The 25,357-nt window shown below is 37.9% G+C and overlaps 1 protein-coding gene across 2 annotated transcripts in view; it reads right to left on the bottom strand.

The window, feature by feature from the left end:
* Positions 1-25,357, bottom strand: part of ARHGAP42 (Rho GTPase activating protein 42) — a 261,928-nt gene that overhangs the window by 170,641 nt on the left and 65,930 nt on the right. For both annotated transcript variants that reach the window (XM_014842478.3, XM_070490390.1), the window contains exons 2-3: positions 23,869-23,964; positions 1,804-1,865 (exon numbers count right to left, since the gene is read on the bottom strand). In XM_014842478.3, the coding sequence (XP_014697964.1) occupies positions 1,804-1,865; positions 23,869-23,964 (158 nt within the window). The remainder of the gene's footprint in view (positions 1-1,803; positions 1,866-23,868; positions 23,965-25,357) is intronic.

Here is a 25,357-nt window from a genome sequence, read left to right on the forward strand (position 1 = left end):
CACTTTCTCATATTACTTAAACTAATAAATGTTCTAAAAATATAGCCCATGCTAGTTTGGTTTATCACTCTCTTGAACTATCTGCACAGGATTTGAATCACAACCTCACTCAACCAGGAATAGTTTATTCCCCTGGCTTCCATGCCATCTCCAACTCCATTTGCACATCTATATCACCAGTCTTTCCCATTTCTGTCATCAGCTCCACTTCTGGGCCAAAAGCACAGATACTGCCCATATCTCCCCACGGAACTTGGACTTCTTTTGTGTAGCTCATAGAGCTAGAGTGAGGATTATATATAAAGCACTTAAAACAGTGTCCTATTAGCCTAAAGACTCCAATAAAAGTCCACCTCCAATTAAAGTTACCTCTCTCTGACCTCCCCAGAAAGGGTCAGTCTCCCATAGTGGCTTATATGTATCTAGTACAGATCACATTGTATGGCTGTCTCTCTGATACTGGGACCAGACCCATGGTAGGCTGACGTTTCGTAATGATGGTCACCCATCTCCCCGACATTTCTTCCCCATCTTATCTCTCTCTCACATGGCCGCCAAATTAATCTCTCCTGAATCCCATCTTGAGCCTCTCAATCTTCTATTCCAAAACTTCTAGCAATTTTCCCACTGCCTATAACAAACATCAAAACTTTCTTAGCCCAGCTCTTAAACCCCGCATATCGCCAAAACTCCCAATCAATCTTCCAATACCTTCTAAGAACCACCTGCCTTATTCTACAAATATACACAGTACTTCCTTCCACCTTGTGGCCTCTGCTCAAGTTCATTTATATGACTCCCACGTCCTACTTGTGTGATTCTTCCTTACCTCATCCAATGCTCCCTATCACTAAGGCCACCTTAAAGACGCCCTCCTCAAATTGCTCTTCCTTATCCATCTAGCAAATGATACCAAACCATGCTGCATTTCTAGCACATTTAGTCCGTACTTAAGTATTTTATTTATCTGCATATATAATTCCCAAACAGGATGGTGAAGTCAGTGATATCAAAGATGATGTTTTAAACAAGTCTGTAACCTTCACTGTAACTGACAATCAACATCTCTATCACCATCAACATTGATTCATTATGCGTCAGGTGCTGCTACAAATGTTTTACAACAATCCTTTGGGATATATATTGTTTTTCTCAACAAATAGGAAACCTGGGGCACAGAGAAGGGCCTTCACAGAAATTTGAACACAATGGCTACAAAATCATATTTGTGAATGAATAAATATATTACTAATAATTACGCTCTGATACTGTCATAGAAATTAATCCATCAAGCTAGAAGGTTTCCTCACTCTTCCCAGCCCAGCAAAATCCTTTCAGCCTTCAAGACCCAATTCAAATGTCTTTCCAAGAAAGAAAGTCTCCTGCTTTTCAAGAAAGTCTCCTGCTAACACCCTAGCCAAGTTAGTTGCTCCTTCTGTGAAGTGTCCTTAATACTTGTGTCTTTATTATAACACTAAGGTTATTAGAAGCTTGCTCAATTAGAGTGGGTTTCTGAATGGCAGTTTGTTCAATATTTTTAATTCTCAGAACAATTAACTGGAAAGCAAAATGAACGCAATTTACATCTGCTGAACAAACGAAATAAATAGAAATGGTACATCTTACAAGCAATATTTGATCATCATACTCACAATAGTACATACTCATAACAGTGACATCATACTCACAATAGTACACCAAATTATAAGGTCTGGTATGGCTAAGTCTAATTCAGAAGGTCTAGTCTTCCTTTTAATACGTCCAAACAAAACAGCATTCCTAAGAAACGGGGAATACACTTACCAGTCTTCTCCTTTCTTCTTCGACTGCAATGAGTAGTCTCGCAAATTCCTTAAGTGACTGAGCTATTTAGAAAATAAATTAAAAAAAAAAAGAATTAACCTTTTTTTATTGCTAATATCTAATTGCACAGGAATAAACATTACAATGAAGCTAGTTATAAACTTGTACATATTCTGAAGTTTTATGTGTTTATAAGCATAAAACAGTATATACCACAGGAGCTCAATGACTAACAGCTATATGTCAGTGTGCTGCAAATTGAAGTTTAGCACGTATCAAGTATAATGTTTTTCCTTCAAAGACACTACAGGAATAGTGTTTATATATAGTTTATACACTTAATATATATAAAACTAACACATCAATAAATAAAAGTACAGTATTGGAATCACTTCTAAACAGAATCCTACAAATAATGAAAAATGTATTAGATCAATAAGAAGCAATAAATCCAATACTATTTAGATGTACTTAGGAGCAGTCAGTAATGCAAGGTCTCCCACTAACTTCTTCCTAGAAGTTCAACAGTTATAGATACTTAAAAACAGATTCTGTATTCTGTATTACTCCCATACTCAAAGTATTTTAGACTTTTGCTAGTCAGCGTGGTCAGAAGGACCACCAGCCTCAGCATTTTGGAAGTTTGTTAGAAATATACACTCTCAGTCCCCACCCCAAAATCTGCACTTTAACAAGCTCCTCAGGCAATCCGTTTGCATATTAAAGTTGAAAGCACTGCTCTAGAAAACTATCTGAAGCTATATTGCTGTGGCCTGGGAAGAGGATCAAGTATTCAGAAACACTGGGAGAACAAACCCCCCAAAAAATAAACAGGGAGCTACAGTATCATATTCTTAAAAATGCATAGTCCCATGGAGGCTGGCCCCATGGCCGAGTGGTTAAGTTCGTGCGCTCTGCTTCGGTGACCCAGGGTTGTGCCAGTTCGAATCCTGGGCGCGGACATGGCACCGCTCATCACGCCACGCTGAGGCGGCATCCCATATACCACAACTGGAAGGACCCACAACTATGTACTGGGGGGCTTTGGGAGAAAAAGGAAAAATAAAATCTTTGGGAAAAAAAACTGCATAGTCCCAAGTGGCAACTGTGAAAGAGTAATTCGTCCACATCAATTCCTGTACCTTATGCTTAATATGGATTATTAACTAAAGTCAGAATGTTTGGATCACAAAACTAACAAAACAAATAAGGTGAATGCAAGATTTATTTTTATTTAAGCTTTGAACTCTCCCTCCCCATCCTTAATTCTTTAGGCTCCCCACCTCTTCCTTCACCCACACTAATACTGCAAACATTCTGTGAGACCGGGAGTGTAGCAAGTCTAGCATAAAGCCTACCATAAAGGCAGGGAAGAGAGGAAAACAAATCAAGTCTCATCAACAGAACTCTAAAGAGAAAGAATGTTTTCAATTCAAGAATTCAAAATTCCAATCTAGGATTTCTTTTCTCTTTTCAGAACTACTAGGTTTGTATTAACTAAGCTGGTTTGAAACGCTATCCCTGTGATTACTTCACACTGGGTTTTATTCAGTTACCAAAACAGAAATCACAGGATTACCTGGGAGACTCAGATTAATCTGATAAACACATTAATGGCATTAGAGTAAGTATAACTTTTTTTTAAACGTTTAGAAAAATGAGACTAATTTCTGCAAAAATAACTATCACTGCAATAATACTGCCCAGTTTTGACAAAAGAAAGTTGAACAGAAAAACATTTTACAAATATATCAAAAATCTTAACTGGAGTATGTGATAGCATATTATATTTTTGTACTTTTGCTAAAAAAAAGTATTCTATGATCATTCTGGCAGCTATCTACTGCCACAGAAGATCTCTATTGGCGAGCCTGAAAAAAATGGCAATAAAACTTCAGATGATGGAAGACAATGTTAACATGTCTACAGAGAAAGAAGCCAAGAGGTGGGTCAGTTTGGGCTACAGGAATTGGAGGTAGCACGTCCTATGAAAATGAGAAATTAGAGGAGATCTAAATAGAAAGAGTACTTGAAAGTCTGTATAAGAAACACTTTAACTCCAGATTTCTATTCAATGCCTCTCAACATTTTTATAAATATCAAAAAAACCCACAACAAACAACAACAGAAAACCTACCCCTACATGCTTCCTTTTACTGGAAGCTATTGGATAATGCACTCTAACAAAACATGGGAATAAATCCAGAGAAGAGGATATGGAATCTAGAAATAAAACATCCAATATAGCAGAGCAGTAAATGGAACTCTCAGGACAGCACAGAGATATTCCAGGACAACAGTCGTGCAAAAGGTCCAGACAGGATCTTGTTTAGATTGGAGGAACAGGTTAGGGGCTCCAGGAAATGTCTCCAGAGAAAGGTAAATAGAACAGATCAATATCCTGACATATCTGAATGTAATGAGAGGAAATTCATATTTTTTTTTTTAAAGAAAATTCAAAGGCAATTATTATCTCCTCGGTAAACAAAGCTATACAAGCAACACAATCAAAATAAATGAAATGGCTGAGGGCCGGCCCCATGGCACAGCGGTTAAGTTCACATATTACGCCTTGGCAACCTGGGGTTTGCCGGGTTGGATCCTGGGTGCAGACCTACACACTGCTTGGCAAGCCATGCTTAGCAGGCATCCCACATACAAAACAGAGGAAGATGAGCACAGATATTAGCTCAGGGCCAGTCTTCCTCAGCAAAAAGAGGAGGATTGGCAGCTGCTGTTAGCTCAGGGCTAATGTTGCTCCAAAAAAAAAAAAAAAAGAAAAGAAAGAAATAGCTGAGTTGTAACATGTACAAAGTCACTGTACTACAAACATTAAAAATGGATTTTGCCAAAATTAAGTTTTAACTCTATTGAGAGAATAGGGGAAAAGAGCATGTAAGACAGTTGAACTCAAGACATAGTGTGACAGCAGTAGAAAGTGAAAAGATGGTATCTAAAAGCTGGAAAAAAAAATCAAGTAGCAGTAAGATAATAATGGTCTCAAAAGAAATAGCAGAAATGGCTAAAAGTTCAAAGTGGTCTTTCTGGGGAATTAAGAATTAAGTGGTGGGAACTGGTAGACAGGAGACTGCTAGTTTTTGTTAAGCCTAATAAATCTGTAACTTTTAAAACAAATAATGAAAAATAAAAGATGCTACAAATACTTTATTTTCCTACTAGCCTAAATTGTAGGGAGGGCATAGATCATATATTATTAATTTTCCCAAAGGGTTAAGTAATACTTAGCCCATAGATTCCTGTTGACAGCTATTTCTGGAATAAAAATATAGCTTGATTTTAGACTGGCAGGGCTACACTACAAGCTCCCACTTGGTCAACCCAGAAAATGATCACCGGCCCATGTAATAGTGCCTAGTAGTCCCAGGCAGTATTTTACTACGATGACTGCAGAAGTCCACAGGTTTCCCCAAGGTAACTACTACTCCAAGAGTAAATTGTGGAGTAGCCTTAAATCAGATTTTGGTTACAAGTAAGGAAACTCAGGTTCTCATTTTGCTGTTGTATCTCTTTGTCCACAAATGAATGATGCTGTTTTCTGCTTTACTTGAATGGTTTTCCGGTCTGTTTCCCATATAAATACTATTTATAGACTCAGCATAATAATAGCTGATTATAATGAGAACGTCTGAGAAGAAAAATTTTAACATGCAAAAGCAATTCCATGTCTGGTTTCTTGCAACAAAAACGACTTTCCCTCCAGCAGTTTTCTGGGTCTGCCCCAATTTGACAGTAAGTTTTATTCCCTCTTTGTCTTTTGTTGATTTTTCAGGTAAATGACTTCAAAAAACTAAGATTGTTGTCTTTATATATTATAGTCTCGGTTCCACAGAAGTGTATGTTTCTTGGTCCAAAAGAAGATATTCAAGGTCATCATTTGTTCTATAAGAAAATGAAAAGCCAGGAACACTAAATATTTATTTCATGAATTAATGACAGCAATCTACTAACTTTTCAAACCCATATCTAATATTTTCCCCTAAATTTTATTTATAATGATGTCAAAGTATTGCATTAATAGTTTACTCAGCACAACAAAACATAACACAGAAGGAAAATGGGATAGCCAGTCACTTCCCCGCTTGCCCCACCCTCAAAGTCTAACAGGAACCTCTGTCATAAGTCAGTCAGATCTAAGCTACCTAGTGTACCTCAGCAGCTAGCTAAAGATGAGAGGCCGGTGTTAGAATTTCTGGTGCATGGGACCCACAAATGCCTTAAGAGACCACAAAAACTGGAAGGAGTCCATTCTCCACCAGACCTTGGGCGCAAAACATACACAAAATGACCCCCCAGCACCCATCCCAGTGCCTTACATAAAAAGTTATTGATCTTGTGACTGCTCGAACCATTTCTTCTAAAACTTTACTTAAGCAAATCTGAAAATTTTTTTATTACATGCAAATTTCTAATACCCAAATACTTTCTTTTATAAAAACAATTATTTGTGATGCTCCATACTTTATTTATCAATATTAATATTTACATAAATAGTAACCATTTCATTATCTGCTTTGAGAGTCCAAACTATTGTCAAATATAACAGCTGGTCCTGCAATTACAGATTTCGACCGTACCTAGACAATATGACAGGAGCTTGATTTAGTGAGAGCAGCATTCCAAAAACAATACTTAATACACAATGGGCTTTCAATAGATGATCGTTAAAAATGAATTAATGAGTTTAACAATACATTCCCACAGTCTATTTGCTCTATAAGGAGAAACATACCAATTCTTATTCTAGGCGTCATAAAATATTATGAAAAGGACAGGCCAGATACTTTGGAAAATTATGTTGGCTATCCACATTCTTGCCACCTGCATGAAACTTTCCTGGCTGTATTCACCAGTAATAATCTTTCCCCTTCCTGACCATCTGGACTATGAGATTACTGGAGAGAAATCAAAATACAGTTTTGTGGATAAATTTTAACTTTCCAACAAATTATTGAGGTCCAGAATTTTGCTATAGGTTTCCTTTTTATCTCCACAGTGTGATATTGGAAAAACACTTTTGGAACAAAAGAAATATATTTTTCAGGTGTATTTATGACAGGTCGTAGAGTATAAACATGCACAAAGACAGCAGTTGAATTATACCTAGACAGTGAGGAAGCACAATCGCTTCTATATTTACTAATATCATAAATTCTGAAACATTCCTGAACTGGGTAAAATATCTATTTCCTAGCTTAATCTTTTCAGCAGGCTTAAATTCACCCTATTTTTGACTGTGGAAAACCTGTTTAGTGTCTGGAAATACCAATGAGAGAGAATAAAAAGAATTACTCCCTGGTCGTTGTTGCCATAACTTTAACTACCTTAAATACTAAGCATCAAACTATTCAGTGTTTCAACAATATCTCAGCATGGGCTTTACAGATTTTACAACTAGGAGGAGAACTGAGAAAGCATGTCACTCTTGCATCCAACCAACATTTATATCATAATCAGACAATTACGTGTTAAATATTTCTTCCAGGAGTCTTTCCTCAAACCTAAATACATACTCAAAAGTACAGATCACAAATTCAGTGACAATTATGTCAACAACACATTTTTTCACTTTATTAGAGACAGCAAATCACTTATGACATTCAGATATGCTGATGAATACGAGAGAACTGAGTTAGCAGTAGGATTATAGACTTGGTTAAATCTCAAGGAAAACACGAAAACCTGTAAAAGTCTATAAAAACCGGATTGAACTAATGCAGTCATATTTTATAAGTCCAGATTATGCCCCAGCAGTCTTCATTTTTCTATTTGGGTGTGAGATGTAGGCTCTGTCAAGTTCTTTCTTAGTATCCTTCTGGCACTGACTTTTCAGGAAGAGTAGGAGAAAGGCAGTAAAACGTCAACACTTAACTGAGGATATGAGCCAGAGCAGGTGAATTTGTCTTATCCTCTAGATCTGACCACACTGAGAAAAACAGGAGTCGAATCAACATACACAGGCAAGTGACACCCAACATTACACTACATGGCATGCTATGATCTAACAGGGAATCACATGAGCAGTTCATGCCTGCAACTCCCACTGAGGGTGTTTGAATTCTTTGAACATTTAAAAGATCAAAGGTAGCATACTGATTGAAGTATTCAATGGAAACTTTTGGCTCAGAAACAATTTAACCCAAAAACAAAGCAAGCAGCACAATCAGCTTGTGGTATTCCTGAATACTAAAACACTAAATAACAAATACGGCAAACAGATGGACTGATATAAAAAGTGACACCAACTCTCCCACCAGATACTGTGTGTCTCTGGTAACAACACCCTCACTGATGGGCTGTCCACTTTGTCTGCAATACTGGCATTATCTGAAACCACAAAGTCTAGTTCTTTTCTGGAAGCCACAACACTAAATAAGATTTTTCCACTCCATTTGTGGCTTCAAGCTCCATGGATGCCCAGTTGCAAATAAATTCCTTCCTAAACCAACAGAATAAAAAGTCACAGGCCCACTGCCCAATGCTGGCAAGTCACTGTAATACACCCCAGTACTAGAGGCATAACCTTTCTTCTAACACTTCACGGCCACTTGGAATCCAAGGTCTCATGAAGAACTACATGGAAATTTACTTATCTTTGAGGTAACTAAACTGGGTTCTCCACAATGTCCTTCTGGTGCTCAGTTTTTGTATTTAATTGCAAACTCAAATCAAAAGGAGATTAATCTTGAAAACAAGTCTCTGAAAACTTGCACTGAAATTCTTCCTTTATATCCTACCAAAGCATCCTAATGTTGCCTTCAGGTGAATCAGGTTTTGGAGAATATGAGATGTACCATGTTGGAAGAGCATATTAGATATTATTTTAGTAATAAAAAGTTATTTAATATTATAGCATAGTTTGCCAACTAAGCATCAAAGAACAGTAAGAACTGCACAGCCTACAAATGAAAACAGTCATAAAATTAAACTTTTATCAAGTTGACCAGGTGCTCTGCATAGAGTTAGGAACTGCCTCATCTCTGCTTCATCACTTGTCTATTACCATCAACTGTGCCACATTTCGTCTGTTCAGTACTCAGATGCCAATCCAGACTCTGAACAGGACACATGGACAGAATCTCCACTTTGGAATTCACTGGCTTAATATCAAGCGATTTCTTTCTGCTTTCTCTTGGTCCTGTTTATCCTTTCCCCATACTACCCAGATCCTTTGCAGGGGTTATGACCAGTAATCTAGTCTCCTTGTAAATTCCCCAACACTTGTTCCTAGTGCTCCCCTCCACACCTGGGCTCTGACATTCCATGGGTCCTCAGGCACTAACCTGTGTTATACTTTAATCTGGTCTGTCAACATGGGTCACAACACTGCCTGCCACTTCATATTTGGGCTGAGATTCAGAACTTGTGGCCAAATTGTCAATCTTCCACTCTTTTCTGGTCTAACTGGATACTCAGCCTGGTTTCTCTTATCCTCACTGGCATAACAACTGGACTCAAAAGAAGACAGACAGCTTCTGTGAGCCAGGGGCTTCACCTGTAAAAGAGAGTTACCACTACTGCCACAGATTGTTAGGATTACCTATTAAAATGGAGAAGAATTGTAACTCCAAGACGAAAGTCACCATGGATGCACAGAAATAACTCTAGACTGCGTAACTAACATTCTTTTCTTCATATACTCTCCTGAACTGAGATAGGACCTTTTAGTAATACCTGCTTTGAAATTACCAAACTACAAGGTAGTTTGAGAGTTCTAATATACTCACTATATATGTATACTGGGCTTATACATATTATATAATATGTATATAATATATAAAATTCACATAAGGCTAAATTTTGGCAAATAAATACACACAAATATAAAAAGACAGCCTTTCAGTTTCACACACTTCCAAAGCTTGATTCCAGTTGGTTTCTCCCTGACTTCATGACACTTCCTCACTAATTCAAATGAATTTCATCTGAATTCTAGCAACACTCTTTCACTAGGAGACTTTACGTTAACGCAGTAAGTATTGCTGTGTACAGCATAGTCTGCAAGTCATATATATTTATTGTTTTCTTTCCAAACTTACATGTTAGAAAATGAAGGACTGTGCTATTGTGATACTGCCTTGTTTTCGTTTTGTTTTGTTTTCATGATATTTCACCTGTTTTCCAAAGCCAAAATAATCCCCAATTCAGAAACCATTTTCCCAAGGTGTAGACCACTCACACTTTGGAGCACCTCTACTATCTCATTGAATGTCACACAATGATATGAGGTGCTGAAGTAGGTGTTATCTTCATTTTGCCAATGAGGAAAGGAGGATCAGTCTGCTCAAGTGACGTGTCCCATGATCTCACAGCTAGCAGGTGAAGAAGCAGGTATTTAATTTTGATTGTTTGATTCCAAAGTCTATTCTCTTCCAGCAGACCATTAGTGCCAAAGAAGGAAGAGGAAAAAAAAAAAAAAAAAACCACGTAGCGCCAGCCTACTACCCTGCTACATTACAGGAAAGAACAGGCTTATCATCTTTAAAGGCAAACAGTCCCAGAGCTGTTTGTGCTCAAAGGGTAATCAGGCGCCAAGTATCCTGTCTTAAAGGGAACAATCAGTAATTTATTGCTGACAAACAACCACTTACACCAAGTACGCACCCCCCATCCTTACTGCCATTAGGAACTGACCTCCCAGCACTCCTTCACATTCCACAAAGACTGAGGCACCCATTCATACTCCTCCTCTGCACCCAATCCTCCCGCCACCACCCTACTGAAGCTTCAACATCCGCTTCCTTGTCGAATATCCAGCTTCTCTTTTCCACAACCTCTTAACCTCCAATGACCTTCTCTCCGCTGTAATTCACACACCCACGAGGACACTAAGAGTTCAAGCTATCTAACCCCTTTGCTCTTGCTTTTTGGCAATCCTTTCATTCAACTCTAGTTTACTCCTAATCTTATTTCCCACAGTGGTTATCTAAAAAGAATTTTCTCCTTTCTCAAGAACCCAGCCCCAAACTTGCCCTCACTCATACCAGATGGCCCTCCTGCTTCTCTGAGAAGAGTTCAAGACCCTCTGATCAACACTGTCTTTATTCATTCTCTTCAACTTGCCTGTGTCAGTAAAGCGGCCCTCTTCCTCTCAAAAGCTAACAACTCCCCAGGAAGCTTCTAATCTCACCCTTTCCCAACTCTAGCTACATTTTTCTCTCATCATCACTCTTCTCCCCTAGGCCTACAAACTTACTCCAGCGTACTCCTATCCTTGTGAAAGAAGAAAAGCAGCAAAACTGGGGGCAGGAGGATTTATCTGATACTTAAATATGATACTTTATCTGTACCCGCACTTTGCATAGCCCTCTAATCCCCACAATACCCCAGGAGGCAGGGACAAGTAAAACATTCAAATCTTCTCTCACCATTCTCCTAATTTTCAAATAATGAAACTGAAATATAGAGGCTAAATAATAAGCAAGGTCATAGAGCTAATGAGTAGCAGAGTCAAACTTTGAACGCAAATTAGCTCCCCTGAAATTTACATACTTTCCCACTGCTCTAGGCATAGTCCCACAGCCCAACTCACTATTTTAAATTTACCAACTCCGACTACCTCCTGAGAATTTCTACTTGAGGATTTTGTGTGCATCTCGAAACTTAACCTAACTCACAATTCTGCTCCACCCCCCAGATACTCTGGCCACATATAAACACATAAATGGGCTCGTAACACCATTCTCCTAGTAACTCAAGTGATGGATTATCTTCCATCCTTCCTTCCGTATATCCAGTCACCAAATACTGCAGCTCTCTCTCCTCTACTCTTTTTCCATACCCATTTAAGGATATCACTTCATCTCTGCTGTACTATGATAGCAGCCTAGTTATTAGTTCCCCAGCTTAAATGGCTTTAACTCATCATATGTACTAATGGTCAGAATAAAATTCCTAAAGGGCATCTTTGACTATGTTATTATCCAACTCAAAAACCTTGAATGGGTAAATAAAGCCCAGACTCCATATTGCAAGTGATTTGGGGCCTCCAAGATGTGGTCATAGGTACCTTTCTAAGTATCTGAGCTTCAGATGCTACTACTTCTAATCTCTAACTTAGCACTTTGAAAACTACTAGACATTCCTATAGTTTCCCATTTCCATGTCTTCTCCTACGTTGCCTAAGCTGTATCTTACTTAACCATTAGGACCCACTTCAAATAACCTCCTCTATCAGAGCATCTTCTGATGTCTCCAGCCAGAGGTCCCTTCTCCAGCTTTAGTGCTCTCCCAGCATTTTTGTTCTCACTATAGTGCTCAGCACATTCTCCTTAGTAGTATAGCTATTATATCACAAAGTGGTTTCTTTTTTTTAAGCTCTTCTATTTTACAAGCCTAATAAGGACACAAGAAGATTTTATTCACATTTGCATGTACTAAACTGCCCATAAGCTTCTTTGCACTCAGAAGATATTATTAGTAGAGAATTCTAAAGAATCCAAAGTCTGTATCAGCATGAAGTGACACCTTGTATGTGAGTTTAACTTGAAAAGCCACTTTTTTTCATCCCTGAGAAATTTGCACAGCATCTATACTGGCCCGTGAATACCATCTCTCATTCTAAGGATATATATCAATTTCTTCTGCATAAACCAAAATCTTTTTTCAGACTGTAAAGGGTGATATGGCAATAAATGCCCAGGTTTCCCTACAAACACATGGCTTCTACAGCTTTAGTGACTCCTTTGGCAAAACACTGAGCATCAGGGATCTGGTGATCCCAAAAGCACACCTCTGGAACAGACTTTTTCCCTGTTTCGGTACCCTTCCCAGTTGCGCCTCCTGCAGCATAAACCACAAGTCTATACTTTAGAGTAGCGGATTTCCACAGGCTGGATCAGACACCAAAAATCTCCATAAAATTAAAGGTTCCTAAGGTGTCAACCCAGGGGATTCCACCTTAATTCAGGTCTGAGGTGGAGCCCAGGAATCAAATTTTTAAGGCTCCCCATGGTTGATTCCAATGCTGGGCAGTTTGGCAACTACTGACTGGACAGTGCATGCTTTGTGTGAGGAATTAAGAGTTCAAGCTACATTTAAACAGGAAATAGTTTATATTTTATTAAAATCTGTAAGAATCATCTCTACTTCCTCGCTTGAAGCTCATCTGTACTTTCAATGGCAGAGTCGTATTCTTTTCCTCTATAACCACAAGGAGCAAAAGACATTATCTCTGAGTCCCAAGAATCAAGTACGACCTAAAAACTCTTCTCTCTATAGCCCTCTGAATCATGACTCAGCAACTATTCTGAATTCTATGACAGAGAAATAACTCAGATTTAGCATTTTTTTTTCCAGCCACATATTCCTATCCAAGGCAAACTTTGCTTTTTCTTTTTTAGGCCTATTATTCAACTCTTTTTTTTTGCTTTCCAACCTCTCCCCCGCCCCCACCCCCCACAAGTCTCTCTTCATTGCTCATATGTTCATTCTTGTCTTTTGCACATGAGTTTTCCATTAATCTCTGGGTGCCCATGCTCTGCCTCCTAACTCACTTATTTCAGACATAGTCTCCAGGACCATTGCTTTTCTGGTCCAAACATTTTATGTCAAAATTGAAACCGTATTTTTATTATTTCATTCACATTTAGAAATGTTCTCTCTTGGTCCATAAAAGATTTGGTGATGAAGGCAATCTTTGACTCACTCTGAACTGGCAATGATTTTCATGCTATAATTCATCACATACACTGATGCCAGAATAAACCTCCTAAAGGGCAACTTCAATCATAAATCTCGAATGTCTCCTGAGAATGTGCAAATTAAACTTTAGACTATATGGCAAAGCCCTCTGAGATATTCTCTGGCTCTCAATTCTCATACTTCAGCTAAAAGGCTATTACATCTTAGTTTTTTTCAATATTGCACAGATCAAGACAAGGAAAATTCAAGTACACAGTTGAACTAAATATGCCCAAGCAAGGGAAGAAGTCCCATGGGCTAGGGCAGAAGGATGCAGTGGTCAAACACAGAACTGGAGAAATGCTTCAACATTCTAAATGCTTTAGAAAAAAATCTAGAGCTGTTACCTGTGAGGCATGCTGGATGTATATACTGCCTTTCTCTTTTGCACCAAACGGTCTCACATCCAGAAACAGGTAAATGTTTACATAGTCATGTAAATTTGATTGATTACACAGGGAATGGAGGATAAGACAAGGTTCACTTTATAAGCAGTTTGCAGTGGTACCACCAGCTTAAAATTAGATATCTGTATATTAAAAATACTGAAGAAAAATTTTAAATAATCTCCCTCTTTAAATCTCTGTAACACTTAAAATAGTCTGACTTTTATATAATGAACTTATATATTTTATTGTCTAACTCCTCTGACAAATGCAAATCCATTAGGGTGGGGATTTTTTTGTTTTGTTTTGTACATTCACCTGTCTTCAGCACCCAAAACGGTGTCTCACGAATCACAGGTGCTTGATAAAGCTTTATAGAATGAGTGAACAAGTAAACTGAGAGTCCAAGTTCATGACCTAGGAGCCAGGTGATCAGGTTCTAACACTATGTGATATTAAAAAATTATTTTACCTGCGTCTAAAGCAAAATGACAGTTAGCTCCCACATTCTCCAAGATCTCTTTCTACTCTAAGACATTAAACTTGGAATTCTAAGAAACCAGCCCAACATTTCTAAGTTAGCAGTAGCATTTTGTGACAATTCAAACAACACAAAACAAAATAACAAAGAAAATAGCCTGTGCGATTCCCCACCTTTCCACTCACACATACATAAAGAAGGTACGAGAACTATTCTAGAACTAAAAAAAAATGCAGCTCCCAGATAGAAAGACATAAACTACTCCACACCACGACAACAACTGTGACACAATACTATCTTCAAAAGCTGTTTTCAAAGCAGATGAAGAATTTACATTACATTCAACACGGGGGGATAAACCCCACTAAGCAAACTAGGAAATTGCCGACAAAACTCCAAACTACACACCTAACACCCACACAGGCAACCATATACCTTTCTGATGCCTGATGTTCTGATGACCAAGAGGCAACAAAACATGTTTCTGTTGTTATGCAAAACATTATGACAAAAATGTCATGAGGGGTATGTCATGGTTCAGGCTTGAAATTACAAGCCAACCATATGCTTCCAATTTTACTAAGACCATTTTATTCATACATAAAATAAAAGAGATGTACTCTGATTGCAGTTCTGTGGGTCAATGCAAGTGCATAAAAAAACCCATTAAGTTTCCATAGGTTACATTATAAAGGCACACTATATGCCCCACCTTCTGCTGGTCACAAACCCGGAGAAATGGCCAAGTGAAATATTTTAAGAAAAGCTCATCTGGGGTAGCCTTCTTAAATCTTCCATAAGGTAGTCAAATTAACCTTTTTAAAATGCAAATATGATGTCACTTCTCTGACTAACACCCTGCAATGGCTTCTCATTGCCTTTAGGTTAAAATTGCACATCCTTAACATGGCCTATTAGGTCTTGTCTATCTGCCCATAACCTTCACACACGCCATTTTCCCCTTGGCTGTCTTCTTTCCTCCTCAAGGCCTTCATTCATCCCTTCCCTAGATCTGGAATGTTCTCTCTACTCCCCCTTCACTTATCACTTCTCCATGGCTGATTTAAATGTCACTTCATCAGAGTGGCCTTCACTCAACTTCCCACTCACCAACTAGCCCTGGTCTATTTTGAATATGTTCTCTTAGCAAAACATACTTTGCTTTTGTAGCATTCGACACAATTGTGACTTAACTGCAGTTGACTGTTTAATGTCAGCTACCCAATGAAAGTATAAATATAAATTTTTTAAGTCATTGACAATGACTTAGACTTGGTTGCCCCTTCAGTACAAATAGAATAAATAAGTTTTATTGACAGAAAATACTGGCATAGACAGGTTAAAAAGAGTGGGAAAAAGCTACAAAATCAAATTCCTGACTCTAATCTCTACATCCTTTTGCTTATTAAAGTAATCAGGTTAGGCCCAAGATGGAGTCGCTCACGCTAAACCCCACGTCAGCCAACCAAAACGTAACTAAGTTTCTGTGCTCACTCTTCCAGAAAAGGAAGCCTAGGTCGACCAATCAGCGTTTGCTTTCTCAGCACAAGTTACCTAACCCTGCTCCAAAACTTCCCTTTCTTCCATATGAGGAAAGTAACCCTGCATTAACCAGTCAGCAAATACCCACGGTAATTTCCTTGTTCTTGCTCACTTTGGTCTAAAAATCTCTTGCCTTGTACAGTCTTTGGAGCTCCTTTCTATCTGCAAGATTGGATGCGGCCAGATTCATAGTAGTTGAATAAAGCCAGTAAGATCTTTAAAGTTGACTCAGTTGAATTTTCTTCTTTAACACTCTTTAGCCTATTGCTCTTATAGAAGAGCAAAAAACTATCCTGTTAATCTTCCATAAGTCATGGCTGCCTCACTGCGCCACACTTTATACAGTAGATTCTCTGCGAGTCAGGCAACAACTTTTCCACCTCTCTACAAACGACCACAAGTGACCACAAAAGCGCTAAGAGTACTGCATTGGGGATACCAATAAGTTGTAGGTAGGCAAATTCACAGATACAGGATTTGCAAATAATGAGGATCAAGTGTATATTCCCACAACCCAACTTATACTGGGCCACAGCATTTATTTCATTGTCTAATGATTTTGCAGAGATTTTTGAGCCACCATTAAGTCACTAACCATAGATAAAAGTTCTTTCACTTCCTCTCCATTCACCCTGAAATAAGTCTTTTTAAAGATACGTTACCTAAAAGAAGAACATTGCTACCGACTTATCCTTTAGTCTATACACTCTAGGAGGACAAAAGCTTTACTCTTTTCACCACCAGCTTCCCAGTGATTGGCACAGTGCTTGTCACCTAGCAGGTACTCAGGAAACATTCAATAAATCAAAGAATAGAAAAATTTCTAACTCTGGTTTGAAATATTTACAAATATGAAGAAATCTGTTCTAAATGATTCTCAAGTACAAGCAAAGTTAGATACGTGTTTGTGTCTTGTATGTAAATATATGAACTATTTCCTTCTCAAAATTTAGTTTACCATAGAGAAAAAAATCATGCTAGACATATCCAAATACATATATATTTTAGTTTTTAATGTCTTGCTCTAAAATTCTATTTAGGTACTTTAAAGTGATTTGCTTTTATAAAGGTGTACTAGATTTTTCGGGGGGACTATTCATGGAACAAATATTTACCAAGCCCCTGCTACAAATAAAGCTCTAACGTATTATACAGGAATAGAAATGTGAGTAAAATTTTCTGACCTCAAAGAGCATATCGTTCGCTGGCGGAGATAAGAGACGGAGTTCTCTGTGAAAAAGACTGAACTACTTTTTGTTTAGCAGAATAAATCACAAAAGAAATAAACGGGTTTCAGGGGATTACTGTATATCAGTAAGTTAAAAGAAAATTTTTTCTTTGAGACGTGGCTTCTGACATGTTTCAGATTGTTTCTTAGAGCCTGAAATTAAAAAAATCTAAGCCTTTGAATTTCAAATTAAATCAAGTTATAGTCTTTAAAATACAGAGCTAATATGATGAAAGCATCTCTCTCAAGTGGCATGTTTTTTTTTTAAAGAGAGGAACTCCACCTGAAATGTGCAACTTTCCCAGCTGTTCTGATCCTCAATTGTGGGTGGTTTCTGTGTGGGTGCAAAAATAAGGGTGGTAAAAAAAAAAAAAAAAAAAAAGGAAAACAATAATTCAATTGTCCAACTGAGAGCCATTAAAAAGTAAAATATGCTTCCTCTACAGAGTTCAAAAGAAAATATTATTTGTATAAACAATTTAGGCATTTGGAAATGTTCCACTTTAATAGAGGACTTCCTGATTTATATAACCACATTTAAGTGGGTTGTAATGAGGGTTTGTAATAACTGATGGATTTCCTTTTGATTCAGCAAATGAGAAGGTAATTTGTTTCCTAGAATTTAATAAAAATCACAGATCTCTTTTTGAGGGGTTTGGTTGTGGTTGGTAATGGTTGTCTCTAGTTTGCAAACTTTTCCTAAGAAAAGCTCATGAAGAGTTTCATGGCTGCACTTCACCTTATGCACCACAGTATCATGAGATAAATATTAGCAGTAATCTGTGTGAATGTAGCTTACAACCAAATTCTGAAGAAAATCTTTACAGAAGCATTTTCAATAATTTAATAGTTCGTTTAATAGTTGAATTTTATTAGTTTAAGTTGAAGAATAAAAGAGGTTCTTTTTTAGCTAAAATAATTAACGATCTTAAGTGTATTTCCTAGGTTTATAAATAGACAAGTTATTATTTTTAACCTGAAACACGTTATTATCTCTCAAAGGGTTTCTACTTTATAGGAATGCCTTCCAAATATACAAAGCAAACTGTTTGCCACACCTCCCACCCTAGCCTATGTTCTTATCTATCATTTGGAAAACTAGATCAAATAATACACTTTTCCACTGAACCTAACTGATGCATCCTCAAAGTGAATGGATTCACGTGGCAAAAGATTTATGCCTTTTCCCCCCAGCAATTCCTCTAACAAGGTAAATGAAGAAAATTTTCCAACCACTCCCTTGAAAAATCTCGTCTGCTTGACACCCTCTGAGCAGGCATGGATGATCACTCCCAGGCTTCTGTCTGACCACCAACGCAATTTCAGGCTCATGGCCGAGTCCCTTTACCACTGTATCACACTGATACAAGCCCAGCTGCAGAGAGGTCATCAAACAACAAATTGCACCTGGGCAAAGCACTGCTCCCTCAGGAAAACACAATAAAGCCCCTGTGACTTGCAATGTCACTATTTTAAATTCATCTCCTATAGTCTCACCTTTCCACATATTCTCCTAAAGACAGGAGAGGAAAGAATCCAAAACATACAGCGCACTCCAGCCAAAGCGATATACAAAACTTGGTTCAGGTTCAAGTCACCATCCATCAATCTGTACACATACAATTTATACATAGATTTCCACACAAAAGACTTTTTTAAAGATTTAACATGCTCTTCATTCTAAGAATTATTAAGCACTAACCGTTGCTATTTCTTTGTCTGCCTATCTGCAATCAAAACAGAGTAAATACCTGAACAGGAATACATTAGTTATGTCAGAAATATCTGGGCAACTATTATGAAATATATTTTGATCTGAATTACATAATTGATGGTGTCATTTCTCTCCTCAGAGTTGGGAGGCATAACCTTAGTTGACAAGTGGTTGTGTGTTGCCTGCCTCTACCACAGGAATTTTCTATTTAGGTGTGTCTAAAGGAATGAAGTCCCCGCCTAAAATATTTACTAGCAAACTGACTCTCCTTGGTAAATGTTTAATCTCTTGAGTGCAAGGTTCATATTGTCCAAGACTTTCCTGAGAATTACCACAGGCCATCACACAACATAATTAACTAAGCTGTTTATGCATAACCGCAACTGGACTTTCCAATGGTTTCCAAGATTACATAGAAAGAAAAGCTTAGAATCATATTAATGACTAATATTTCCATTGGCACTAGTTTAGCCTGACTAACAATATCTGATTTTTTCCCCTAATCTAGACTTCTTTTAAGACTTTGATTAAAAGTGATTTCAAAGTATAGGCACCAAATACAGGAACAAAACACGGTAACTAGCATGCCTCACATTTGGTATAAACATAAATTCTGAAGTGATAACTAAGTTTTATAGCCTTTTATTATCCTATACCGTCCTGTGCTAAATTAACCTAGCAAAACAACATGTCTCACAGGTGGATCCACAGTGATATCTTTGAGCTTCTACTTGTTTGAATGAACCAGTATAAACAGTGTTTTCAAAAGAATAGTATTTTTTGTAAAGATAGCCTTTTATTTCCTACTAGTCGGGTTTTAAGTCGGGTTATGACTCACTTTGGAAATTATCAATCCCCATGCAGGTACGTGTACCAGGACTGATGCAGTGGGTATTGTCTTTTTCCACTTGCATATATATTGCTATGTAATTAAAGTTAAAGAATGGTACATTTTATATCTAATCTACCCATATAATTACCTGAGGAAGACTGAATCTTATACCAGTTTGTAATCACACCCCACCCCTCCATCACCAATTTCTAAGTCCCAAGTGTCCAGCTACTCAATGCCTAACTTAGGCCTAACTCAATGTCTTTATTCAGTTCAAAACACCAAAACAGTATGAAAAGTGGGCCATTAGAGCAGCTGTGGGAAGCTAAGTTGGATGGACTCCACAGGCTCCCTCCTACTAGGGCAACGCTGCAGTGGGCAGATAAAAGGGAGCCATCAAAAGCTCACCTGCAGCTCATTCATCCTTAGAGAAGGGAGGAGCAATGACCTTATGCTGCTCTTGACTGGATAGGAGGGTGCTAAAAGGAGAGCACAGGATGCTGCCTTGCTTGGGACTTCAGTTCTGGGAACAACTGACCTGTTCTCTGAGCCACAGGAATTCCCCACTGGGTCCCAGACAACTAATCCCATTTTACTTCCTTCCAAGCCAGCAACGTCTCACCGGCACCAAAAAACAAACAAAAAAACCAACAAGCACAAGGCCAAAATGGTGGGAGCAGAAGGGGACAGCTGAAGGGTAGGATCACTTTACAGGCCTACACATCTAACAAACTCCGGGAACACTGTAAGCACATTAAAAGCAGACATCTTACTCCTCCTCCTACTGCCCTCCCACCCATTCCTACCACCATAACTTACACACAGAAAGTCTGCAAATGTCTTGACTTTACAAGTTATTTTGCACTGACATTGCTTGCTTATAAGAGATGAGCTTTTTTGGTAAGTCATCGTTTTTAGTGGTTACATCATTGGTAAGTCTCAAGACGACTCTGGCTGAGAGTGTTGTGGCTATTACTCAATGCTAAGAGTCACAGCTGTCCCTACTTCATTCCTCTTTTATTAAATCAGAGTAATAAAGAACGAGCTGAAACTGGGGCTTCAATAAGCTATTTTAAAGACAGCGGAAACTCTGTACCTTACCATGTGGAATGGAAACGGATGAAGGTGGGAAAGGCTAGTTCTTGCACTCCATCCACACTAGCGTTGCCCATTAGTCTCAGGGATACTTTCTCAGATCACTGTTATTCGTACAATAGCTTGCAATATCCTTGTAATTCCTCCATATCAGGAATGATTATTCAAAGTCTTCTACTATTTCTTCATTATATACATAGTTATTTTTAATTGTTTACCATATATCTGGGGTCCAGTAAAAGGATAAAAAGTATTGGTTGGTGAGGATATGGGAACATACCTATATTTTTACATTAGTTGTTTCAGAAATAATTTCTGCTTATAAATCTTTTTGCTCTAAGTTAGATTTTCCTAACACATCACTGATATTTAAATCAGATTCCCAGTAACAGGAGCTAAATAAGTCTCCTGATTTACAAGTAGTAATAATATTACATCTACCCATATATAGTATTCATCTTCCGCTCCCCAACCTTGGATCTAACTCTTCAAAGCCCTCAAAGCATTAGAATTTAATAATCATAGCTAAAATAAGCCTTCACCTACTGATGAATTCACACCTTTCAAACTTAATCTGCAAGAGCCACAACAACGTCCATTTAGCCCAAGTGGAAACAGATAAACAGACCAATGCTGGGATATCAAGTTCAAGTTCACAACAACCTGGAGAAATCACCTAACATCTGCCTGGAAGGCCGCATAGCAGAATGATTTGAAAAAAAAACCTGCCTCTGCAGTTACTACCTGTGACTTCAAGAAGGTATTTTAAGTAAGAAGCTTAACAGAAATTAAGAGAAATATGCAAAAAATATGTTTATTGTACTCTTAATAACAAGTAAAAGACTAACTAGAAGCAACTCTAATATACTATAGAGATTATTTCATAAATTCATATATATAAGCCTGATGGAATAAAGTCACAAAATCATTAAAAGTTGTAATATTTATGAAAACCCAGAAGTATTTGCTATAACCCTCTTTACAAAGGAATAAAAATTATTATCAGAAAATTATACACATACATGAACAAATTAAAGTTTATAAGAAAAATTATGTCATTTATTCAACGATTTAACTGAGGGTCCACCATGAATTGGGCCTTGAGTCAGGTACTAAAGCTAAAATGGTTTAAAAAATAAAACATCTGGCCTCTGACTTCTTGGAATTTAGTTTCAGTACTAAGTGAAAATAATTGCTGTTATGTGTGCCTTTTCTCTCTTTTTTTCTAAATTACAATCCTAATATATTAGTATTTTAGTAACATAATCTAAGCTTTTGTCTAGCTGTGTGTTACAAAGCCTATGTTGGGGGTTGGACATTTAGGACACAAGTGTCAAGAACTCTTGTTCCAAATGTCAGTGGTGCATGGTCACGAATGCTGTCCTTTCCCATTCATCCTGTAAAGCGGAAGATGTCATGCTGCTTGAGGCTGTGTGGCAATCCTCTCCTTTCTTCCTAGAGGCTCCCTAACTACACCTCAGCCAAGTGACAGGCATGGCTCAGCCAGCTTTCATCACAGAACCGAGTGCAGAAGGAGTCACTCACGATCCCAACAGAACAGCCACCTCCACACCCACCTCACAGTGACTAACTTGGACTTTCACAAGTTCCCTACATAACATGTCTCCAAATAAACTCATCTTATTCCCTATCTACCAAATGATAGGGATAAAGGAGCAAGCAAATAAAGTGATTGCCTGGCACAGCTCCGCTGAAAGACTGCCAACTTGACCATAATGATGGACCCATAATGCAAATCCCATAGGCAAAAACAGCTTGTCTAAGGACTCTGCACTCTGCCCAGTGATTTCTCCAGAAGGAACTTTCATGAATGTAGGCAGGCTAAAGCCATACAATGAATCAGAAACTCATTCAGCTCATCTTCTCCTGAGAGCCTCTCTTTTGTGGAGATAACACTGCTTTTTTCCTTCCCCAGCTAGGTTTGGACTTGCTACCTAGGTTTTCAAAAGTAACAAAAATATGTTGTTTAGAAATACATATATGACTGACAAAACTACAGAAGAAAAAGAAATGGCAGAGAAAAGACAGGAATGTGATTGTGGAGAGGCAGGTGGGGGATTATAAATCCCTGCTATTCAAAGTGTGGTCCATGGACTGGCAGTGTTAACATCACCTTCCACCAAGTCTGTTAGAAATGCAGAATCACACACTCCACCTGAGGCCTTGTGAATTAGAATCTGCCTTTAAGACAATCTCCATGTGTTTCATACACACAATAAAGTTTGACAGTCACTGTTCTAAATACTTATTATATTCCATTTTCATACCTGGAAGGTGAGTACATTTAGTATTATTCTCTAAAATACACACACATTTTATACAGTCTGAGTATGTGACACGTCTCTAACCTAGCCTACATATGGACCCCATGTCTACAAACAGGCAAGTAGGGATTGTTAAAATATGGGAAAAAGAATGCCGTGTGAATCTGATCTTCAAACAGTAAAAACTCAGATATAGATAAAACTTCAGAGATCACATAACTCAATCTCTTCACTTAACGGGAAATGAAACCATCTGATTCAGGAAGGAGTCTGACTTCCCCAGGGTCAGACTGCTAAATTACTGTGGTAAAGTCAGATTAGGGCTCAAATCTCTTGATCCCCAGTGATGTTGTGTGTCCTACAATAATATTAGTTTAATACAGTGTGACTGTTTTTTTTCTTTCTTCATAAACAAATACTCATGTTAAAAGAGAAATCAGAATTAAGTTAAAAAAAAGATAATTCTTAAAACCAGTATATTTAATAGTAGATGCTCAATTTATATTTGTTTGAATGAATGATTCACTTTGAGGCAGAAACAAACATTGTCATCCACATCTTCTCAAAGGGCTGAGCTGAATTACAGAATGATTAAGTTGTTTCCTTATGGAAAAAACCATAGAGCTCAATTTTAATACTCTCTTCCACAGTAACCAAAAATTGCCCTGATATTTTTTATCAAAATCAGAATATTTCACATGTTTAGCATTTGGATGTGTAAATGTTTTATCTCAATGAAATCAATACTGAAGTAGAACTTTTAAAATTATTACTTAGAATACTGAAGAACAGTAGTACTCACCGATACTAATTTCATCATCTGTTTCAGCATCACCAATACATTCAAACTGGAAATCTTGCAATGACTGGGAGAATTTCTGTACTGCCATAGACAGATCTGTAATTAAAAGTTAAAAAAAAAAAAGGCATAAGCTAAAGGTACCACGGAATGCTCGAGAGTTTCCACGTGTAATATTATATAACTTTGATGTTAACACTATATTAACCAGAACCTTTTAAAACGCCAGCTTGACAAATTTAAGCAGAATTTAAAGAGACTACTAAAATATTTTAGGAGCTGGATCTGCTGCCCTGCTCAAGGGGAATGTGCCCCTTTAAGAAAGTTTTGGTGCCAGTCATGTATTATCTAGAAGCTAATTTCCCAAAGCCTTTATCAGAGTTTTACCATTCACTCCCTATTAAATGGAACATTTACTAAAAAAAAAAAAAAAAAAAGAAGAAGAAGAAGAAGGAATGCTATTGAGGTTGCTACTGGAACAAAAAAGCAGCCAACCTTTGATTAGAAAGGTCACTGATTTCAGTTATACGATACAGACTGTGGAGCAAGCAGGGAATGTGGTTTTGATTTCTAAGGTGAAAGGCCACCTGAGAGGTTGTTTACAAATAAGCTTGTGATTTATAGACCACAAGCTAAACATAGTCTTCAATCCTGACTTCAGTCTGAACACAGTCCAGAGTGAGACTAAATCCAGGAAAAGAATTTTTCTTTATTCCTGGAGACAATATAGAAAAGCCCAGAATAATGAGAAGTAAATCCCTGGGAGGCAACAGCCTGGGATGTGCCCTAAGACAGTGGTTAAGAACGCAGACCCTGGAGCCAGGCTGCCTGGGTAGAAACCAAGTCCCTTCACTTTCTCGCTATGTGACCTTGGGCAAATTATTTAGCTCCTCTGGGCCTCTGTTTCCTCATCTGTACAGAGTGACTAACAATGGCATAACGACCTCAGAGCTTTTTTTAAGTGAGGATTAAGTGAGTTAATGTTCGTAAAGGGCTTAGAATAGACCCTGGCACTTAATAAGCATTAAGTTTGTTAAATAAGATTAAAAATAAATCAATCTGACAGCGCAGTATCAGGGAAGTGTTAAAGCCCCACCTCTCAGAACTATTCTCATCATCCATGCCAACCTTCCACAGAAGTCTGCGCCAGTAGGAAAACATATTTTTCTGGAATTCACTCTATACTTCATTTAATGGTATCTCCCACGGGTTCAAGCCCAATACCTATACTCTTACATTTACTTCCAGCAATAGGAGGAGACAAAGACTCTCCTTGATCAATCTTTAGTGAGGTACCTCTGAGCCCTCTTCCTGACTGGGCCTCTATCTTGGCTCCCTGTCCTCACTGGGCCTACATAGCCCAATTTTAGCCATCATATTGCCTCTGATGATTGAGATTATTATTACAACTTCAAATTATCATCTCAGTGGTTAACCAGTTTAGAGAGAATCCCCCACTCTGGATATCTGATCAAATTTCTCATCTCCCACC

Source organism: Equus asinus, chromosome 20, assembly GCF_041296235.1.
Source record: "Equus asinus isolate D_3611 breed Donkey chromosome 20, EquAss-T2T_v2, whole genome shotgun sequence".
Lineage (NCBI taxonomy): Eukaryota > Metazoa > Chordata > Mammalia > Perissodactyla > Equidae > Equus > Equus asinus.